A 24,080-nucleotide genomic window follows, 5' to 3' on the forward strand; every position below is an offset into this window, starting at 1 on the left:
GATTAATTGCAATACTAGTGTCATATGCTTGTTGTGTATTGGAGGGAAGATCGTTTGCATATATGAGGAACAATAGTGGACATAGGACAGGGCCTTGAGGAAACCTATACGTGATTTCTTCCCAGTAAGAATTATGTTGCCGGACTATGTTGGTTGAATTATTGAATGCAGCTGTCTGCATTCTTTTGCTTAGATATGACATTATCCATTGGTTGGCAATACCATCAGTCCGATAAACGTTCAATTTATCTTGGAGAATACTGTGATTCACACAGTCGAATACCTTAGAAAAATACCACCTGGTGCTATTTTATTATTTAATGCCTGTAAAATCTGGACAGTGAATATGTAATTAGCATTCGCAGCAGAGTAACTCTTCTCAAAACCGAACTGTGATTTGCTGAGGATATTATTGTTGCTAAGGTGCGGTTTTACTCTAGAATACATCATCTCAAAAATTTTGGAGAATCATGTCAGCAATGAAACATGTCGGTAGTTATTGACATCTCTGTTGTCACATTTTTTTAAAGAGGGATTTAACAAAGGCATATTTCAGGGGACGATAAGCTGTTCAGACAAGACGGAAACACAATCTTTTGAGTAGTGTGTTATACAAGAATCCTGAATATTCGGTGATTATATTGAATTACAGATAAGAAGTCACTAAATAAATTGTGGAAAAACAACAACAAAAATTTCCTGAGGCATCAAGAAACTGTCAGTTTGGTAATTGAAGGACGTGTGTGTGTGTGTGTGTGTGTGTGTGTGTGTGTGTGTGTGTGTGTGTGTGTGTGTGTGTCGTGGGCCGGGAGGGGGTGGGAGCGGAGGGGGTGGGGCATGGGGGGGGGTGCAAAATTGTAGAGGGAAACCAACGTTTGATTACACTAAGCATGTTCAAATGGATGTAGGTTGTGGTAGTTATTTATAGGCAGAGATGCTTGAAAAAGATAGACTAAGAAAGTTGCATCAAACTAGTCTTCGGAGTTAAGACTACAACAACAACATATACAACAAAATCGTATAAGATTTAAACATTTTGGGACGTGCATAGGTCTATAGCGCCTCCCCTATGTTTCTCTTTCGACTACTTTCGTCGCACACCGTAAGGTAAGCGAAACTAAACATTATATACGATTCTCCTGCTGCAACTGCAGATTAAGAACTCGCAAGCACAGTGCTCTGCACAGCGGAAGGCGCAACAGTGGGAGCTGGCAATGCCAGTCACTCGTTTGTCTGTTGGCGGTGAGAGCAGTTCAGCCCGCTATCTTTGGCATGCCAGTTTTAAACTTCGGCGCTCGTGTTTATTGTGAACTTTATTGGTACTCTGGACGGCGCCCTTGAACCGATTCCAGCTGCGAGCAACAAGTGTGCTGGAGTATTGGTTGTGTGTCCGTGCGCTGGCTGGCACGACCCGGGGCTAGACAGCAACAGGTGCCAGCCGCTACCTCCTTCTCGTCCTGCCGGTTGCGCCGGCTACTGCACAGTGCTGGCAGCGCCCTGTAATGCAGGAGAGGGGGGCGCTGGCAGACGCAGCATACACAAGAGGAACTAAGGTCCCTATCAATACTTATTCCGTAAGAGAGGTGCTAACCAGACACACCGTTGTTAGCGGATTCTTCCATTTTACTCTCAAATTTCTTTTCTCCGATTATTTTTTGCCCAGAGTGAATAATTCTCGGTTTTTGTTTATAAGTCTATTACCAATTATATTTTAAAATAAAATATAATCTTCCAACTAATCTTCTTCGCAGATGACGGTGTTATAGCCTCTTCGGTTGTGCTGGATTTCGTGAATGTTGGCAACACCTGAGCTTCTAAATACACTACTAGCCATTAAAATTGCTACACCAGGAAGATGACGTTCTATAGACACGAAATTTAACAGACAGGAAGAAGATGCTGTGATATGCAAATGATTAACTTTTCAGAGCATTCACACAAGGTTGGCGCCGGTGGCGACACCTACAACGTGCTCACATGAGGAAAGTTTCCAACCGATTTCTCATACACAAACAGCAGTTGACCGGCGTTGCCTGGTGAAACGTTGTTGTGATGCCTCTTGTAAGGAGGAGAAATGCATACCATCACGTTTCCGACTATGATAAAGACCGGATTGTAGCCTATCGCGATTGCGGTTTTTCATATCGCGACATTGCTGCTTGCTTTGGTAGAGATCCAAAGACTGTTCGCAGAATACAGAGTCGGTGGCTTCAGGAAGGTAATACGGAACGCTGTGCTGGATCCCAACGGCCTCGTATCACTAGCAGTCGAGATGACATTAAAATTTCTACGCCAAGAAGAAATGCAGACGATAAACCGGTATTCATTAGACAAATATATTATACTACTACTGACATGTGATTACATTTTCACGCAGTTTGGGTGCATAAATCCTGAGAAATCAGTACACAAAACAACCACCCCCGGCCGTAATAACGGCCTTGATACGCCTGGGCATTGAGTCAAACAGAACTTGGATGGCGTGTAAAGGTACAACTGCACATGCAGCTCCAACACGATGCCACAATTCATCAAGAGTAGTGACTGGCGTATTGTGACGAACCAGTTGCTCGGCCACCATTGGCCAGACGTCTTCAATTGGTGAGAGATCTGGAGAATCTGCTGGCCAGGGCACCAGTCGAACATTTTCTGTATCCAGAAAGGCCCGTACAGGACCTACAAACTGCGGTCGTGCATTATCCTGCTGAAATATAGGGGTTCATTGGGATGATGATGATGATGATGAGCGTTTGGCGTCATTGGCCGGGAGGCCCCTCGCGGGGCAGGTCCGGCCGCCTAGGCGCAGTTCTTATTACAGTCGGCGCCACATTGGGCGACCTGCACGCCGGATGGGGATGAAATGATGATGAACACAACACAACACCCAGTCCCTGAGCGGAGAAAATCTCCGACCCAGCCGGGAATCGAACCCGGGCCCGGAGGACGGCAATCCGTCACGCTGACCACTCAGCTACTGGGGCGGACATTGGGATCAAATGAAGGATAGAGCCACGGGTCGTAACACATCTGAAATGTACCGTCCACTGTTCAAAGTGCCGCCAATGCGAACAAGAGGTGACCGAGACGTGTAACCAATGGCACCCCATACCATCACGCCAGGTGATACGACACGGCGTTGACCGCTATGTCACCAAACACGGATGCGACCATCATGATGCTATAAACAGAACCTGGATTCATCCGAAAAAATGACATACTGCCATTCGTGCACCCAGGTTCGTCGTTGAGTACACCATCGCAGGCGCTCCTGTCCGTGATGCAGCGTCAAGGGTAACCGCAGCCGTGGTCTCCGAGCTGATAGTCCATGCTGCGGCAAACGTTGTCTAACTGTTCGTGCAGATGGTTGTTGTCTTGCAACCGTCACCATCTGTTGACTCAGGGATCGAGACGTGGCTGCACGATTCGTTACAGCCATGCGGATAAGATGCCTGTCATTTCGACTGCTAGAGATACGAGGCCGTTGGGATCCAACACGCCGTTCCGTATTACCCTCCTGAACCCACCGATTCCATATTCTGCTAACAGTCATTGGATATCGACCAACGCGAACAGCAGTGTCGCGATACGATAAACGGCAATCGCGATAGGCTACAATCCGACCTTTATCAAAGTCGGAAACGTGATGGTACGCATGTCTGCTCCTTACACGAGGCATCACAACAACGTTTCACCAGGCAATGCCGGTCAACTAATGTTTGTGTATGAGAAATCGGTTGGAAACTTTCCTCATGTGAGCACGTTGTAGGTGTCACCACCGGCGCTAACCTTGTGTGAATGCTCTGAAAAGCTAATCATTTGCATATCACAGCATCTTCTTTCTGTCGGTTAAATTTCGCGTCTGTAGCGCGTCATCTTCTTAGTCAAGGAACTTTAATGGCCAGTAGTGTATTTTCCTCTTTATTTTCAAAAATGATGAGTTCTCTCTGTATCTCTCTTTTTATAGAATCCAAGTCTCACTTGCGTAGCACACTAACGGTTTGATCATGGTCTGATATATTCATATTTTTGCGTGTCTGGACAGTAACTTAGATCTTATGAAGTTGTGTATAGATTCTAGACATCTTCCCCGGCTTGCATTCTCGTTAAGATCACTTGTTGGTTTATGTTGACACCAAACTAACTGAATGTTTGTGCGTTCTGTATTCTCTTCCTGTCACAAGTTTGTTTCCATGAACTTAACATCAGAAACTCCTCTGCGAAAAAAAGTTGGTATCTCAAGGCAAACATCAAACATCACCCAGAATATCTCAAGGAACGGGAAAATACACTCCTGGAAATTGAAATAAGAACACAGTAAATTCATTGTCCCAGGAAGGGGAAACTTTATTGACACATTCCTGGGGTCAGATACATCACATGATCACACTGACAGAACCACAGGCACATAGACACAGGCAACAGAGCATGCACAATGTCGGCACTAGTACAGTGTATATCCACCTTTCGCAGCAATGCAGACTGCTATTCTCCCATGGAGACGATCGTAGAGATGATGGATGTAGTCCTGTGGAACGGCTTGCCATGCCATTTCCACCTGGCGCCTCAGTTGGACCAGCGTTCGTGCTGGACGTGCAGACCGCGTGAGACGACGCTTCATCCAATCCCAAACATGCTCAATGGGGGACAGATCCGGAGATCTTGCTGGCCAGGGTAGTTGACTTACACCTTCTAGAGCACGTTGGGTGGCACAGGATACATGCGGACGTGCATTGTCCTGTTGGAACAGCAAGTTCCCTTGCCGGTCTAGGAATGGGTTCGATGACGGTTTGGATGTACCGTGCACTACTCAGTGTCCCCTCGACGATCACCAGTGGTGTACGGCCAGTGTAGGAGATCGCTCCCCACACCATGATGCCGGGTGTTGGCCCTGTGTGCCTCGGTCGTATGCAGTCCTGATTGTGGCGCTCACCTGCACGGCGCCAAACACGCATACGACCATCATTGGCACCAAGGCAGAAGCGACTCTCATCGCTGAAGACGACACGTCTCCATTCGTCCCTCCATTCACGCCTGTCGCGACACCACTGGAGGCGGGCTGCACGATGTTGGGGCGTGAGCGGAAGACGGCCTAACGGTGTGCGGTACCGTAGCCCAGCTTCATGGAGACGGTTGCGAATGGTCCTCGCCGATACCCCAGGAGCAACAGTGTCCCTAATTTGCTGGGAAGTGGCGGTGCGGTCCCCTACGGCACTGCGTAGGATCCTACGGTCTTGGCGTGCATCCGTGCGTCGCTGCGGTCCGGTCCCAGATCGACGGGCGCGTGCACCTTCCGCCGACCACTGGCGACAACATCGATGTACTGTGGAGACCTCACGCCCCACGTGTTGAGCAATTCGGCGGTACGTCCACCCGGCCTCCCGCATGCCCACTATACGCCCTCGCTCAAAGTCCGTCAACTGCACATACGGTTCACGTCCACGCTGTCGCGGCATGCTACCAGTGTTAAAGACTGCGATGGAGCTCCGTATGCCACGGCAAACTGGCTGACACTGACGGCGGTGGTGCACAAATGCTGCGCAGCTAGCGCCATTCGTCGGCCAACACCGCGGTTCCTAGTGTGTCCGCTGTGCCGTGCGTGTGATCATTGCTTGTACAGCCCTCTCGCAGTGTCCGGAGCAAGTATGGTGGGTCTGACACACCGGTGTCAATGTGTTCTTTTTTTCCATTTCCAGGAGTGTATGTTTTCGCGTGTTAAGACCGGACCAGACGAGAGTCGAGCTTTATTTACTTTGTGTGGGAAGTTTCTTGTTACACCGTACAATGGGCACACTGATTCGCGGTAACATGCACGATACAAGGGACGTCAAAATAACAAAGTGTATTTCTGGAAGTTCGTATAAACTATCAAGCCATGTTGTTAACTTCAACAGTAAAAATAGTAAAGAAGTGTCTGGTAAAAGTACCGCATGTGAACTTGGGTTAATGTATCATGCAGTGAAACATAACCTACGTTATTCAAGTCTAGACTGCGGAAAAATTGATTCCAAATTTTCGCGTGGGTGGACTAAAGCAGAAATGATTGTAAAGAATGTTGTTGTTCCTAAAAAATGTTAATGACTTTGTATCTACTTCCATGTGTCCAGAAAATATTGTTACAATCTTTTTTCGTTGGCAACCGATGCATGGCATAAAAGCAGTCAAAAAATGATCCCAGTTTGCATGCGCTACTTCGACCATTTAATGGGAGTGCAGGATAAACTTCTAGATTTTTTGAAAGTGGTCAGGAAACATTTATGGCAACTAAGGGTATGGTATTGCAGAGCTTAGAAAAACTAAATTTGAATGTTAATTATGTGTCATCTTACTGTATAGACAATGCCAATGTGAACGTTGGGTAAAAAACGTTCCGTATCTCAGTTGCTGACAAATAAAACCCCTAACTTACTGGAAGCTAATTGCTCTAATCATATCATACATAAAACAATTAACTTTGACATCGACAGATTAGATATTTTGTTGAAAATATAACTTAAAGATTTATAATCGCTTCTCTGTCTCAACGAAAGCAAAAGAAAAATTAAAACATTACTTCGAATTTTCAGTGGACTAAAATTTTGAGGCATTCTCCATATAGGTCGCTCTTACTAACACCAGGAATTTCTACGTTTCTTCTGAACTTGGAAGCAATACAAGTTTACTTTAGTAGTATTAGTGACTATCCCAAATATTGTATCTAATATCTTCATAAAAGGTATCTTAAGTGATACTGAGAGTCAGCTGGAAATGGTAGCTAAAACTTTAGAAAGGTCTGGCCTATTTGTGTCAGAGATGTACAAACAAAAGAGACTTCTAAAATCCAGCAGAGAAGAAAAGACAAATTTTTTGGTAGGAAAGCGAAAGAACATCTAAATAGATTGTCTGTGCCATTACAGAAACATGTAACTGAACACCTTAACACCTTTTATAGCAATATGACTGAATATCTGCAAAGAAAGGTATGATAGATGACAGCCCCTATTCATTCCAGCATTTTCTCCACAGGAAGGGACCGAGTTCAAAGATTATGAAAAGGCTGTAGAACTTTTTCATCTAAGTGAAAATATTTGCATAGATTACTTATATGAGGAGTTCACCAGTCATAGAGATTACCTTAGCAGTAGTGTGAACAAAGACTTTGATTGTGTTGCAGACTGGCTTAAATACTTTTCTTCGGTAACTGAACAAGGAGTAACAAATATTTCCAGAATGGTAGAATTTTTGTTCAGTATCCCTGGCTCCAGTGTCTTTGTGGAGCGAATCTTTTAATTCACGAAGAATAAGTGGTGTAACAGCAAATTAACTGGAGGCAGAACTCCAGGTGACAGTAAACTATGAAAGCATGCAGGGTTTAGAATTTTTTAAATTTGCAAAGAGTGGTTGTCAACTATTATGAAGTGCCAAAATTTGAGTGAAATATAATATCAATCTCAATCTAATACACTGGCCCTTGAAAATCATAAGTATGTACATTTTGTGTTCTTTGGTCGTGTACTTCCATGCTATTGATACCTTTTGCACTCTATTAAATACATGGAAGAGTTAGGTAATTTTTGTGAGTATTTAGTTTTGAAACTATTGTTGTAAAGAAATTACGACTCATCACACCTTATTGTATTTTACAAAATCTGGCATTCCTAGGGTGTAGTGTGTTGACTGGAGATTTGGAAGGATAGTCTCTACTTGAAGCTCTTTGGCATTTTACTACACCCCACAAAGCTTTGAGACACTCCACACAGATTTTTTGTTGGACATGGAGTATAAACCTGATAGAGACTATGGCATAGTCTCACAAGACACATATTGTAATATCAAGGACACTGGACAAAAATATTAGACACACTCAAGAAATGTCACACTGAGAACGTCTAGTAGTGTCTGTGCCCTTGATAATTCCCTCAATTTTGCAAGCAAGACAGTCCATGAGGTCCTGTAGGCACCAAATTGCGTGTATGTTTGTTGATTGCTGTATTTCACCTACTGTTGGATAAATCTCAGACATTTTCTGTGGGATTAGCATCGGATAATTTAGCCAATCAGTCGAGGTATGACAGACTGCCCGAGTATTCAGCAAACCAGGAATGTACGTGTGCATCCCTGTAAAAATGATTGTCATCATCTTGCAAGACAGGAGTTTCCATAGCATGCTTACCATGAAGACATGGAAGTGATGGTTGATAATATTAAAATAAACATTATGGTTCATGTGCACAGGAACTGGAGTGAATGAAAGTAGTAAGGCAAAGTATGTATGGCCCCACTTTCCATTATTGCCAAATTTATTCAAGATGGCGGATACAAGATGGCGCCGATGGATATGGCAACATCGAAATGACGTCATGGTCCAAAGTTCAAATTTTGGCGGGAAAAAGAGGTCAATTGGGCTACCTCCGCTAACTTAACACCGTTCCCTCCCCACTCCCCCAGAAAATGGTGGGAAGTACAAAATCCATCAGGACAATGAAACACACCAGAGCTAGCTTCACCAACCTAAGAAAATGACAGGAAAATAACTCACTTGGGCTATCTCCACTAACATAAGTCATCCAACTGCCACATCTTAATAGGTATCAGCACGAAAAAGATTAATTTGTGCTGGATAGGATGGACATATGTCTTTATTTAAACAGTTTGAAGCAGTGCCTCCATCTGGTGTGTTCACCATGAGGTTGGAAATCCAAGTGACCTAGTACACAGTACCGCCACCAGAGGGTGCTGTCGTCCCTTTTGTGACATAATCCTAGATGGGGGTGTGGGGGAAAATGGCGGGAAAAGGACTCAGCCTGCGCTGGGCTGCTTAAGAGGGAAAGGAGTGTGCTTTATTTAGTTTGGAACAATTTATTTAGGGATGGATTTCAAATAGTATATTTATTACACTGATACAAAACACTTGCTCTGACACACTTGGGATCACACCACATAGCACACAAGGCTTCAAACTACTTGTAAATCACCAAAAGAATGCAGTACACTGATGTACAGACACACAAACAACTCATAAATTACCGAAATAATGCATTCCAAACCCCCAGCTATGCTGGGCAAGTAAGCACACATGCGTGGCTACACGCATCTTGCGTGTTCTATTAGGATTGCTAGGGACAAAGTAGCCTGTGCTATTCTGGGAAGCAATGGAACGGATTTCTGCAGTGTCTGCAAGGGTGAGTCGCTTGGCAACTAGGTCTTCACTGCAGGTAGAGAGAGGGATCATGCCAGCAGCGGTGAACACGTGCGCGTATTCCAGAGGGTGACTTGGCACTTATTTACATAGAGATGTGACACTCGAAGAACTCTAACTGTAGACACGACTTTCACATGTCGTCGGCAGATCCACAAGAGCAAACGACTAGCGCCCTGGCACAGGCTTGCATCCAGCTGGCCCTGGAAAGCGTGTCCATACGTTGTAGCCTCTGTCAGTTGCGGTTGATGATAGTTCAAAAGCGTTTTTTACGTGCACTGAGCGTTTGTGCAATGGATTATTTTCGGCTGATTTAGCGTTGTGAGCATTACACATGCATTATCTTTTGACAATTTACGAGTTGTTTTGGTGTCTGTTGCATTATTTTGTGTACAGGTTTGCAGTGCATGACTTTGACAGTTGATGATTAGCAAGCGTTTTTGCAGAGTATTTTAGATGCATCATTTTGACAATTTACGAGTTGTTTGCCTCTGCACATCAATGTACTGCATTATTTCGGTGATTTACCTAGGTCTGTAGACTGTGCAGTGCATTATTTTGACAGTTTACAATTATTGAGCTGTCTGCAGAGTGTTTTACATGCATTATTTCGGTTATCTACGAGTAGCTTGAAGCTCTGTAGGCTGTGCAATGCATTATTTCGGTAATTTACGAGTTGTTTGCGTGTCTCTTCATCAGTGTACGGCATTCTTTCAGTGATTTACAAGTAGTTTGAAGCTCTGTGTGCTGTGTAATGTGACACCAAGCACATCAGAGCCAGGGTTATGTATCAGTGTTGTAATTATACTATGTCAAATCCATCCCTAAATTAATTGTTCCAAAATAAATAAAGTACACTCCTTTCTCTCTCCAGCAGCTCAACACAGGGTGCTTCCTTTTCCGGCCATTTCCCCTCCCTCAGACCGCGATAATGGATTACGTCATGGAAGGGATGACAGTACCCTCTGTTGGCAGTACTGTGTACTAGGTCATTGGACTCCCAACCTCATGGTGAACACATCACATTGAGTCACGGCCTGAAATTGTTTAACTAAAGACTGTTTAAATAAAGACATTCATCCATCCTATCCAGCACAGGCTGCTTCCTTTTTTCCGCCGATTCCTAGGAAGAGGTGGCAGTCAGATGACTTAAGTTAGTGGAGGTAGATCAAGTGTGCTATTTTCCCACCATTTTCTTAGGTTATTGGAAGTATCTGTGGTATATTGCTTTGTCCTGCTGGAATTTGAACTTCCTGCCATTTTATGAGGGTGGGGATGATATGGGGGGAGGGGAGGGGTTGGGTTAGTGGAGATAGCCCAATTGACCTACGTACATAATAACTACGATATCTATACGCATAGCATATCACTTTTGTTTATTACGAGGTAAGTACATTGACTTCTACAGAACTTTGCTTACGGATGACGATATTTACTACACTTAGCAGATTTTTACTGTTAAGTAGTGACAGAGATTATCTTACAACAAGACGCACAGTTTAGCGCTACAGTACACGTATTTGAGTGATTAATTTTGTACTTAAAACATTTATTTTTAAAGATTTTTGAATTACAATGATACAAAGGTTTTCTGTGATACATTTCATTCCATTGCTGTAATCTGTAACACCTGAGGGTATAATTACATTAATCCTCAGGGGGGTACACGGTTACTTTGTGTACCATGTGTTTGGGAAGCACAAGGAGCCCTAGCTAATATGGTATTTGCTTATACAACTTTACACATCGGTACCATGTTTCTCTAACACATAAATTACACAGCTATCTGCCAATATTTGAACTTGCTGCCATGACATCATTGCTGTTGTTGTTGTTGTGGTCTTCAGTCCAGAGACTGGTTTGATGCAGCTCTCCATGCTTCTCTATCTTGTGCAAGCTTCTTCATCTCCCAGTACCTACTGCAGCCTACATCCTTCTGAATCTGCTTAGTGCATTCATCTCTTGGTCTCCCTCTACGATTTTTACCCTCCACACTGCCCTCCAGTACTAAATTGGTGATCCCTTGATGCCTCAGAACATGTCCTGCCAACCGGTCCCTTCTTTGTGTCAAGTTGTGCCACATACTCCTCTTCTCCCCAATTCTATTCAATACTTCATCATTAATTATGTGATCTACCTATCTAATCTTCAGCATTCTTCTGTAGCACCACATTTCGAAAGCTTCTATTCTCTTCTTGTCCAAACTATTTACCATCCATGTTTCACTTCCATACATGGCTACACTCCATACAAATACTTTCAGAAACGACTTCCGGACACTTAAATCTATACTCGATGTTAACAAATTTCTCTTCTTCAGAAACGCTTTCCTTGACATTGCCAGTCTACATTTTATATCCTCTCTACTTCGACCATCATCAGTTATTTTGCTCCCCAAATAGCAAAAGTCTTTTACTACTTTAAATGTCTCATTTCCTAATCTAATTCCCTCAGCATCACTCGACTTAATTCGACTACATTACATTATCCTCGTTTTGCTTCTGTTGATGTTCATCTTATAACCTCCTTTCAAGACACTGTCCATTCCGTTCAACTGCTCTTCAAAGTCCTTTGCTGTCTCTGACAGAATTACAATGTCATCGGCGAACCTCAAAATTTTTATTTCTTTTCCATGGATTTTAATACCTACTCCGAACTTTTCTTTTGTTTCCTTTACTGCTTGCTCAATATACAGATTGAATAACATCGGGGACAGGCTACAACCCTGTCTTACTCCCTTCCCAACCGCTGCTTCCCTTTCATGTCCATCGACTCTTATAACTGCCATCTGCTTTCAGTACAAATTGTAAATAGTCTTTTGCTCCCTGTATTTTACCCCTGCCACCTTCATAATTTGAAAGAGGGTATTCCAGTCAACATTGTCAAAAGCTTTCTCTAAGTCTACAAATGCTAGAAACGTAGGTTTGCCTTTCCTTAATCTTTCTTCTAAGATAAGTCGTAAGGTCAGTATTGCCTCACGTGTTCCTACCATTGCTGCGGAATCCAAACTGATCTTCCCCAAGGTCGGCTTCTACCAGTTTTTCCATTCGTCTGTAAAGAATTCGCGTTAGTATTTTGCAGCTGTGACTTATTAAACTGGTAGTTCGGTAATTTTTTCATCTGTTGTCAACACCTGCTTTCTTTGGGATTGGAATTATTACATTCTTCTTGAAGTCTGCGGGAATTTTGCCTGTCTGATACATCTTGCTCACCAGATGGTAGAGTTTTGTCAGGACTGGCTCTCCCAAGGCTGTCAGTAGTTCTAATGGAATGTTGTCTACTCCCGGAGCCCTGTTTCGACTTATGTCTTTCAGTGCTCTGTCAAACTCCCCACGTAGTATCGTATCTCCCATTTCATCTTCATCTACCTCCTCTTCCATTTCCATAATATTGTCCTCAAATACATCGCCCCTGTATAGGCCGTCTATATACTCCTTGAACCTTTCTGCTTTTCCTTCTTTGCTTAGAACTGGGTTTTCATCTGAGCTCTTGATATTCATGCAAGTGGTTCTCTTTTTTCCAAAGGTCTCTTTAATTTTCCTGTAGGCAGTATCTATCTTACCCCTCGTGAGATAAGCCTCTACATCGTTACATTTGTCCTCTAGCCATCCCTGCTTAGCCATTTTGCACTTCCTGTCGATCTCATTTTTGAGACGTTTGTATTCCTTTTTGCCTGCTTCATTTACTGCATTTATATATTTTCTCCTTTCATCAATTAAATTCAGTATCTCTTCTGTTACCCAAGGATTTCTACTAGCCCTCGTCTTTTTACCTACTTGATCCTCTGCTGCCTTCACTACTTCATTCCTCAAAGCTACCCATTCTTCTTCTACTGTATTTCTTTCCCCCATTCCTGTCAATCGTTCCCTTATGCTCTCCCTGAAACTCTGTACAACCTCTGGTTCTTTCAATTTATCCAGGTCCCATCTCCTTAAATTCCCACCTTTTTGCAGTATCTTCAGTTTTAATATACAGTTCATAACCAATAGATTGTGGTCAGAGTCCACATCTGCCCCTGGAAATGTCTTACAATTTAAAATCTGGTTCCTAAATCTCAGTCTTACCATTATATAATCTATCTGAAACCTTCTAGTGTCTCCAGGGTTCTTCCATGTATACAGCCTTCTTTCATGGTTCTTGAACCAAGTGTCAGCTATGATTAAGTTATGCTCTGTGCAAAATTGTACAAGGCGGCTTCCTCTTTCATTTCTTGGCCCCAATCCATATTCACCTACTATGTTTCCTTCTCTTCCTTTTCCTACTGTCGAATTCCAGTCACCCATGACTATTAAATTTTCGTCTCCCTTCACTACCTGAATAATTTCTTTTATCTCATCATATAGTTCATCTATTTCTTCATCATCTGCAGAGCTAGTTGGCATATAAACCTGTACTACTGTAGTAGGCGTGGGTTTCGTGTCAATCTTGGCCACAATAATGCGTTCACTATGCTGTTTGTAGTAGCTTACCCACACTCCTATTTTCTTTATTCATTATTAAACCTGCTCCTGCATTAACCCTATTTTCTATGTGGCCATATCTACCACCGCCGTCTTGGATCCAACAACTTGAATAAATTTGGCAACAATGGAGTGTGGTGCCATACATAATTTGCCCTACTACTAATGAGTCGAATTGATGGTACAGAAAACATCAGAAAAACATCACAGAACCGTATCTGACCTGAACTACACCCTCCCTCCCCAGACTTCGTGTAGATCACCTCACTGGCTCATCCGTGCACTGGCGTCATTTGACCACACGCAAAATTGCGGTTCTTGAGACCACATTACATGCCTCCAGTCAGCTACTGTTCAGTTTCTGTGTTGTTTCGCGTACTGAAATGCTGTGGCTGTATGTACAACTGTGAGCAGTGGCTTTTTGGGAGGCGCTCAACTCCAAATGTCATTTGGATACAGTTCCCTTGGCAATATTCGCTCGGAAACTTGTTGAGGTGGACCTGCATTCACTGACAACAGAAAGGTAGAAACAACACTCTGCTCTTAGCAACAGGCCAGTCCACCAACGCCACCACTTTGACTGTCTTCAGTCTTCCTTGTATTTCGTCATAGGAAATGAAACCGACTCGTCGCAAAGTAAAGCTTGCTACACTTATAACTCCACATTAACCTGAGGTCTGAACACAATGCTTCGGACAACAACGCCGAAAGATGACTCTCGAAGTGGTGGAAGAAGACGAGGTCACATATACATGTATGAAATGGGAAATAAATGTTTGTTATTAATTTTACTCCTCGTATATTAATGTAGTCTGATAATATCCTTTTTCACGTTAATTATTTAGAAGCTTGCAAAATTTAGAACAGTACAAAAATTTAGTACTTAATTTCTTTGTCGAAAATAATACATTAAAAACTAATTTAGTAACAAATATAACAGTATAAGAATTAATATACTACACTGAAGAACCAAAGAAACTGGTACACCTGCCTAATATCCTGTAGGGCCCCTGCGAACACGCAAAAGTGTCGCAACGCGACTTCGCTCGGACTCGCCTATGTCTGAAGTAGTGCTGGAGGGAACTGACACCGTGAATCCTACATGACTGTCCACAAATCCGTAAGAGTACGAAGGAGTGGAGATCACTTCTGAACAGCATGTTCCAAGGCACCCCAGATATGTTCAATAATGTTCACGTCTGGGGAGTTTGGCTACCTCAAATGGCTCTGAGCACTATGCGACTTAACTTCTGAGGTCATCAGTCGCCTGGAACTTAGAACTAATTAAACCTAACTAACCTAAGAACATCACACGCATCCATGCCCGAGGCAGGATTCGAACCTGCGACCGTAGCGGTCACTCGGTTCCAGACTGTAGCGCCTAGAACCGCACGGCCACTCCGGCCGCATGGGGAGTTTGGTGGCCAGCGGAACTGTTTAAACTCAGAAGTGTGCTTCTGGAGCCACTCTGTAGCAGTTCTGCCCGTGTGGGGGTGTCGCATTGTCCTGCTGCAATTGCCCAAGTCTGTCGGAATGCACAACGGATATAAATGAATGTTGGTGATCAGATAGGGTGCTTATATACGTCGTAACTAGACGTAGCAGGAGTCCCATTTCACTCCAACTGCACAAGCCCCACACCATTACAGAGCCTACACCAGCTCGTACATGTCCATTCCCTCGATACATTTTGAAACGAGACTCGTCCAACCAGGCAACGTGTTTCCAGTCATCAACAGTCCAATGTCGGTGTTGAGGGGCCCAGGCGAGACGTAAAACTTTGTGTCATGCAGTCATCAACGGTACAAGGGTGGGCCTTCGGCTCCGAAGGCCCATATAAATGATGTTTCGTTGAATGGTTCGCTAGCTGACACTTGTTGGTGTCCCAACATTGAAATCTGCAGCAATTTGCGGAAGGATTGCACTTCTGTTAGTTGAACGATTCTCCTCAGTCGTCGTTGGTCCTGTTTGTGCATTTTTACGTCTGCAGCGATGTCGGAGATTTGATGTTTTACCGGATTCCTGATATTCACGGTACACTCGTGAAATGGTCGTACGGGAAAATCCCCATTTCATTGCAACCTCGGAGATACTGTGTCCCATGGCTCGTGCACCGACTATAACACTACGTTGAAACTCACTTAAATCTTGTGACGGTACAAACACCTGTTACTAGATGAATATTTGTAGTATGCAAGGATTGCTTTGTGGAGAGCGAGCGCGCTACATGGTGCGCGATTCGTTACTAGATGAATATTTGTAGTATGCAAGGATTGCTTTGTGGAGAGCGAGCGCGCTACATGGTGAGCGATTCGTTACTAGATGAATATTTGTAGTATGCAAGGATAGCTTTGTGGAGAACGAGCGCGCTACATGGTGCGCGATTCGTTACTAGATGAATGTTTGTAGTATTCAAGGATTGCTTTGTGGAGAGCGAGCGCGCTACATGGTGCGCAATTCGTTACTAGATGAATATTTGTAGTATGCAAGGATTGCTTTGTGGAGAGCGAGCGCGCTACATGGTGCGCGATTCGTTACTCGATGAATATTTGTAGTATGCAAGGATTGCTTTGTGGAGAACGAGCGCGCTACATGGTGCGCGATTCGTTACTAGATGAATGTTTGTAGTATTCAAGGATTGCTTTGTGGAGAGCGAGCGCGCTACATGGTGCGCGATTCGTTACTAGATGAATATTTGTAGTATGCAAGGATTGCTTTGTGGAGAGCGAGCGCGCTACATGGTGCGCGATTTGTTACTAGATGAATATTTGTAGTATGCAAGGATTGCTTTGTGGAGAGCGAGCGCGCTACATGGTGCGCGATTCGTTACTAGATGAATATTTGTAGTATGCAAGGATTGCTTTGTGGAGAACGAGCGCGCTACATGCTGCGCGATTCGTTACTAGATGAATATTTGCAGTATGCAAGGATTGCTTTGTGGAGAGCGAGCGCGCTACATGGTGCGCGATTCGCTACTAGATGAATATTTGCAGTATGCAAGGATTGCTTTGTGGAGAGCGAGCGCGCTACATGGTGCGCGATTCGTTACTAGATGAATATTTGCAGTATACAAGAATTGCTTTGTGGAGAGCGAGCGCGCTACATGGTCCGCGATTCGTTACTAGATGAATATTTGTAGTATGCAAGGATTGCTTTGTGGAGAACGAGCGCGCTACATGGTGCACGATTCGTTACTAGATGAATATTTGTAGTATTCAAGGATTGCTTGGTGGAGAACGAGCGCGCTACATGGTGCGCGATTCGTTACTAGATGAATGTTTGTAGTATTCAAGGATTGCTTTGTGGAGAGCGAGCGCGCTACATGGCGCGCGATTCGTTACTAGATGAATGTTTGTAGTATTCAAGGATTGCTTTGTGGAGAGCGAGCGCGCTACATGGTGCGCGATTCGTTACTAGATGAATATTTGTAGAGTGCAAGGATTGCTTTGTGGAGAGCGAGCGCGCTACATGGTGCGCGATGCGTTACTAGATGAATATTTGTAGTATGCAAGGATTGCTTTGTGGAGAACGAGCGCGCTACATGGTGCGCGATTCGTTACTAGATGAATGTTTGTAGTATTCAAGGATTGCTTTGTGGAGAGCGAGCGCGCTAAATGGCGCGCGATTCGTTACTAGATGAATGTTTGTAGTATTCAAGGATTGCTTTGTGGAGAGCGAGCACGCTACATGGTGCGCGATTCGTTACTAGATGAATATTTGTAGTATGCAAGGATTGCTTTGTGGAGAACGAGCGCGCTACATGGTGCGCGATTCGTTACTAGATGAATGTTTGTAGTATTCAAGGATTGCTTTGTGGAGAGCGAGCGCGCTACATGGTGCGCGATTCGTTACTAGATGAATATTTGTAGTATGCAAGGATTGCTCTGTGGAGAACGAGCGCGCTACATGGTGCGCGATTCGTTACTAGATCAATATTTGTAGTATGCAAGGATTGCTTTGTGGAGAGCAAGCGAGCTAGATGGTGCGCGATTCGTTACTAGATGAATATTTGTAGTATGCAAGGATTGCTTTGTGGAGAGCGAGCGCGCTACATGGTGCGCGATTCGTTACTAGATGAATATTTGTAGTATACAAGGATTGCTTTGTGGAGAACGAACGCACTACATGGTGCGCGATTCGTTACTAGATGAATGTTTGTAGTATTCAAGGATTGCTTTGTGGAGAGCGAGCGCGCTACATGGTGCGCGATTCGATACTAGATGAATATTTGTAGTATGCAAGATTTGCTTTGTGGAGAGCGAGCGCGCTACATGGTGCGCGATTCGTTACTAGATGAATATTTGTAGTATGCAAGGATTGCTTTGTGGAGAGCGAGCGCGCTACACGGTGCGCGATTCTTTACTAGATGAATATTTGTAGTATGCAAGATTTGCTTTGTGGAGAGCGAGCGCGCTACATGGTGCGCGATTCGTTACTAGATGAATATTTGTAGTATGCAAGGATTGCTTTGTGGAGAGCGAGCGCGCTACATAGTGTGCGATTCGTTACTAGATGAATATTTGTAGTATGCAAGGATTGCTTTGTGGAGAGCGAGCGCGCTACATGGTGTGCGATTCGTTACTAGATGAATATTTGTAGTATGCAAGGATTGCTCTGTGGAGAACGAGCGCGCTACATGGTGCGCGATTCGTTACTAGATCAATATTTGTAGTATGCAAGGATTGCTTTGTGGAGAGCAAGCGAGCTAGATGGTGCGCGATTCGTTACTAGATGAATATTTGTAGTATTCAGGGATTGCTTTGTGGAGAGCGAGTGCGCTACATGGTGCGCGATTCGTTACTAGATGAATATTTGTAGTATGCAAGGACTCCTTTGTGGAGAGCGAGCGCGCTACATGGTGCGCGATTCGTGACTAGATGAATATTTGTAGTATGCAAGGATTGCTCTGTGGAGAGCGAGCGCGCTACATGCTGCGTGATTCGTTACTAGATGAATATTTCTAGTATGCAAGGATTGCTCTGTGGAGAGCGAGCGCGCTACAAGGTGCGTGTTTCGTTACTAGATGAATATTTGTAGTATGCAAGGATTGCTCTGTGGAGAGCGAGCGTGCTACATGGTGCGCGATTCGTTACTAGATGAATATTTGTAGCACGCAAGGATTGGTTTTTGGAGAGCGAGCGCGCTACATGGTGCGCGATTCGTTACTAGATGAATATTTGTAGTATGCAAGTTTTGCTTTGTGGAGAGCGAGCGCGCTACATGGTGCTCGATTCGTTACTAGATGAATATTTGTAGTATGCAAGGATTGCTTTGTGGAGAGCGAGCGCGCTACATGGTGCGCGATTCGTTACTAGATGAATATTTGTACTATGCAAGGATTGCTTTGTGGAGAGCGAGCGCGCTACATGGTGCGCGATTCGTTACTAGATGAATATTTGTAGTATGCAAGGATTGCTTTGTGGAGAGCGAGCGCGCTACATGGTGCGCGATTCGTTACTAGATGAATATTTGTAGTATGCAAGGATTGCTTTGTGGATAGCGAGCGCGCTACAAGGTGCGCGATTCGTGGAAGCGCGTGGCGCGCCCGAGCGAGATTTGTAACGGTCGCCGGGCGGCCACATGGCCTACAGCTTGGGGCATGTTTGGTTTTTCGAGCATTACGCGAAAACTATGTAACTTACGGTGAAAAGCGATGAGGTGGTGGTTTGTGGTCAGCAATAAGCACCTTCTGAAAGATTGATCTTTATTTCAAGTCAAGTGACGCAAAAGTTATAGTAACCTCAGGATCGGTTAATATCACGAACACTGAAAGATTAATAAAAATAGTAAAAAACAACTTACAGGGATGAGTGAGCACCCATTAAAAACGTTTCGTCATAGCGGATCGAGTGCCTAGTCATATGTTAAGATTCATATATATATTTAAGTCCGTAAAGGGCAATAAACAAAGTTTGAGGGAAAATTGTTTATAAAATTCAATAGAAAATTCATGAGGTAAAGAACGGCACTATATAATATTTTGGGTAGCATCGCACGTATTTTAAACTAGTTAAGTTATACTATATACTCAACTTGCAATAGTTTTCATTGTTTGCAAATTATTATTAATATTTTTCGCCCATAATTAATTAATTATTATAGATTTGAAGATTTTGAGCAGCGCAATGTATAGATCGCTATAGATTACGTCTAAAAACGGTGTTATATGCAGTTCTGTGGTAAAACTTTGGAGCACGGATGTCAACAAACAAATCTGCGCTAAGTGGCGAAATTTTGCAAAAACTAAAATTTTATTTACGGGCGATAGAAATGATCCTAGAAATTAATGTAAGTAAGATGTACTTTTTAGCGCGGTTCCGATAGTGTATTTATTTCTGTCGAGGGATGTATGTATCAAAATTTGTAATCTTAAATGGTGAGACTGGTACTTAAATAACAGGGGGTTGGACATCCGAGTCTATATAAGCGAGCAGCCATCTTGGCCAGAGGTCAGTCGGTGGTCAGTCGTTTTGGAGGGTGGGTGGCGAGCAAGCCCCACTTGAGGGTGGCCCATGTGGTCGCTTGAGAATTCTTTTTCGCGCCAATTTATTTCGACAAAGAGCATTGCTTAAGTTTGCAAGTGTGCAAGCATATATTTGGTGAACTGGAAGTGCTACGATTATTTGTGTGAGTACGATTTACGAGGTATACATCGTCGTAATTGAACGTGTGTCGAACTGTGATTTCGCGCCATAACTGTTAGAACAGAAAGGACAGTGGGACTTGTTGTTCTGTTCGATTGAGTAATTTTAGTTTATAGCAACCTACATTACTGCTATTGGGGGCTCGGAGTCAATTTATTATTAAAGTAAAACTTTAAACCGTATCACCAGTGCTAATTTCATTGTGTGAAAGAAAAGAACAACCCCAATAAATAGTGATTGAACTGTGTCGTGAAAAACTGATTTTTGTATAATAATCGCCTAGTTCTTGGTCCCTAGCATAAATTGTACTAACACTGGGTGAATAATTAATTCAAAAACTATGACAAATGCACGGGTGTGGAAGTGTACTAATGCACCAAGTGTGGAAATCATCCCCTGAGACTTACGTGAGAGCCAAAATTTGCAACAGAAATTTTAACCAACATTTGTATATGCACATTTCGTATGAGAACGCTTCAACCGCACGTCTTTATATTTACCGCCCCGTCGCAATCTTGATAACCTGCCATTATAGCAGCAATAATCGATCTAACAACTGCGCCAGACACTTGTTGTCTTATATAGGTGTTGCCGACAGTAGTGCCATATTCTGACTGTTTATCTCTGTATTTGAATACTCCTGCCCATATAAATTTCTTTGGCGCTTCAATGTAATGTAACAGTTATCTGTCTGAATTTGGCTCTCTAGTTTTCTGCGAATGACAAGCTCCTCGTCTGAACATCTCGGTGAAGCTACTAGGTTTTTATTATCTGCCTAAAAATTCGAAGGTGTCTATCTTTGTACCCTTCAACAATATTGCGCCATATTTGAATATTGTATAAAAATTCAACAGAACTGTTACATTATTTTTAAACTTCTTGAAACATCCCCTTAGAAAAATTTATGAGTTACTGTGCCGGTAAACCTCTTACGTTATTTGATTTTCAAACAGCTGAGCAAATCTGAACGTACTCAGACATTTCTCTCTTTACTTATTCTGATCAGCACTAAACTGCCACACAATTTTTTTTAAGCGCAACGCAATCTGACTGTCAATAATCCCTACAAAAGAGTGGCCCTGACTAACAATAACCTATACCTTTCATGAATCACTTACCTCACAGAAATCTTCGTTACCTGAACTACTCCAATACAGCGAGCGCCAATACTGCCAGCTAAATAAAAGATTCTAACTACTGAAGGCATTAACTACCGATAGGCATACTTAGCAAATGAAAGATTATGATAGAAAACAAACAATGTATTTACCTTAATAGCGTTCAAAAGTCATTATATATATATATATATATATATATATATATCAGTTCATGACATCCAGTCTTACAAATTTCGTTTTTCTGACGGACACGCGTCCAGATCGTCCGCTCTCAAAACTCCGCCATCTCTCTCCCCACATCCACCATTGTTGGCGGCTCACCTCCAACTGCGCAACGCTACGCGCTGATCACATCCAACTGCGCAACACTACAGCAACAAACATTCCAACAATGCAAACCAGCTACAGACTACACACAGCACAGTCAGTGATTTTCATACAGAGCGCTACGTGGCTTTACCAACGTAAAAACCTAAACAGCCTACTTATACTCTGTCTCCCTATGTGACCTGATGTTTTCTTGTCGTATTCCTAACTTGCAGTATTCTCTGGTGTCTGGTAGAGTCACATCGTAATTATTCTCCGATGTTTCAGCAAACAGACGTGTTGCTATCGTGAGGTGGTCCCTGATGACTGCTGCTCCGCTCCAGTCGGCTTCCTTGATATGCTGCCCGTTACCCCTTCCACCTCTCGCCTCTTATTGCCACAAAGAAAATTTTCCACTGCGTGCCATAGTTAGCAATCAGGAGCAGCAACATACTGCTTGGTCAAACATCTGACTGCCTTCTTAACACTATCTGTGGGGAAATGCGAATATCAAATCCGCAACTCCATTCAAGTACAAGAACTTTGAGTCAATGATAGTAACGTTTTGATGGATCTCAATGAAGTATGCCTCTTCACTGGGGCACCAATGACGGACTCCACGGAACCATTAATCATGAAATTCGACCCCAACCTGTCAGCACTCTTCGAGATTGTGCTTACTTCAATGTACCTCCTGTTCAGTGGAAATTGTTATGAACAGAGAGACTGCGTTGCCATGGGATGTCCCCTGTCGCTAGTTGTGGCGAATTATTTCGAGGAAAAGGTGCTAGAACAATTCCAACAAAAAACGACTTGTTTTTATCGTTTTATGGATGACTTGTATGTCGTCTAGTCACATGGACGTAAGACCTTAAGTGAATTTCTCAATCAACTGAATTCACTGGACACCAAAATACCGTTTACGATGGAAGTGGAACAGACACGCGGAGTGGACGCGCGGTTTGAGGAGCCATGTCAGCCGGCCGGGGAGGCTGAGCGGTTCTAGGCGCTACAGTGGGGAACCGCGCGACCGCTACGATCGCAGGATCGAATCCTGCCTCGAGCATGGATGTGTGTGGTGTCTTTAGGTTAGTTAGGTTTAATAAGTTCTTAGTTCTAGGGGACTGATGACCTTAGAAGTTAAGTCCAATAGTGCTCAGAACCATTTTTTTTTTTAGCCATGTCATGGTTTCCGTGGCCTCTCCCGCTGGAGGTTCGAGTCCTCCGTCGGGCATGGGTGTGTGTGTGTTGTTCTTAGCTTAATTTTTGTTTTGGTAGTGTGTAAGTCTAGGGATGGATGACGTCAGAAGTTTGGTCACACACACATTTTGAAGTGGGACCTCCCATTTCTTGACATCCTAGTGAAACAAGAACCAGATGGCAAACCAGGAAACAGTGTGTACAGAAAACCATTACACGCTGATCTGTATCGCATGTATCCAGTATTCAGTACTCAATGAACTGTGGACAAAGCCCGACCAACAGGCATGAAATGCGTTGACCAAAAATGATAGTACATTGAGAATGGCTAGTTTCTAGTGGAAATCTAGATCTGCCAATAAAAATTCCAAAGGACGACTGATAGCTGAAATCTACACTCCTGGAAATTGAAATAAGAACACCGTGAATTCATTGTCCCAGGAAGGGGAAACTTTATTGACACATTCCTGGGGTCAGATACATCACATGATCACACTGACAGAACCACAGGCACATAGACACAGGCAACAGAGCATGCACAATGTCGGCACTAGTACAGTGTATATCCACCTTTCGCAGCAATGCAGGCTGCTATTCTCCCATGGAGACGATCGTAGAGATGCTGGATGTAGTCCTGTGGAACGGCTTGCCATGCCATTTCCACCTGGCGCCTCAGTTGGACCAGCGTTCGTGCTGGACGTGCAGACCGCGTGAGACGACGCTTCATCCAGTCCCAAACATGCTCAATGGGGGACAGATCCGGAGATCTTGCTGGCCAGGGTAGTTGACTTAAACCTTCTAGAGCACGTTGGGTGGCACGGGATACATGCGGACGTGCATTGTCCTGTTGGAACAGCAAGTTCCCTTGCCGGTCTAGGAATGGGTTCGATGACGGTTTGGATGTACCGTGCACTATTCAGTGTCCCCTCGACGATCACCAGTGGTGTACGGCCAGTGTAGGAGATCGCTCCCCACACCATGATGCCGGGTGTTGGCCCTTTGTGCCTCGGTCGTATGCAGTCCTGATTGTGGCGCTCACCTGCACGGCGCCAAACACGCATACGACCATCATTGGCACCAAGGCAGAAGCGACTCTCATCGCTGAAGACGACACGTCTCCATTCGTCCCTCCATTCACGCCTGTCGCGACACCACTGGAGGCGGGCTGCACGATGTT

The 24,080-nt window shown here is 43.8% G+C and overlaps 1 protein-coding gene across 1 annotated transcript in view; it reads left to right on the plus strand.

The window, feature by feature from the left end:
- The window catches only part of LOC126095421 (protein O-mannosyl-transferase TMTC2-like), a 1,040,622-nt gene that overhangs the window by 388,980 nt on the left and 627,562 nt on the right, over positions 1–24,080 (plus strand). The window contains exon 5 of the mRNA XM_049910218.1: positions 15,401–15,431. Within this exon, the coding sequence (XP_049766175.1) occupies positions 15,401–15,431 (31 nt within the window). The remainder of the gene's footprint in view (positions 1–15,400; positions 15,432–24,080) is intronic.

Source organism: Schistocerca cancellata, chromosome 8, assembly GCF_023864275.1.
Source record: "Schistocerca cancellata isolate TAMUIC-IGC-003103 chromosome 8, iqSchCanc2.1, whole genome shotgun sequence".
In the NCBI taxonomy this organism is placed as follows: Eukaryota; Metazoa; Arthropoda; class Insecta; order Orthoptera; family Acrididae; genus Schistocerca; species Schistocerca cancellata.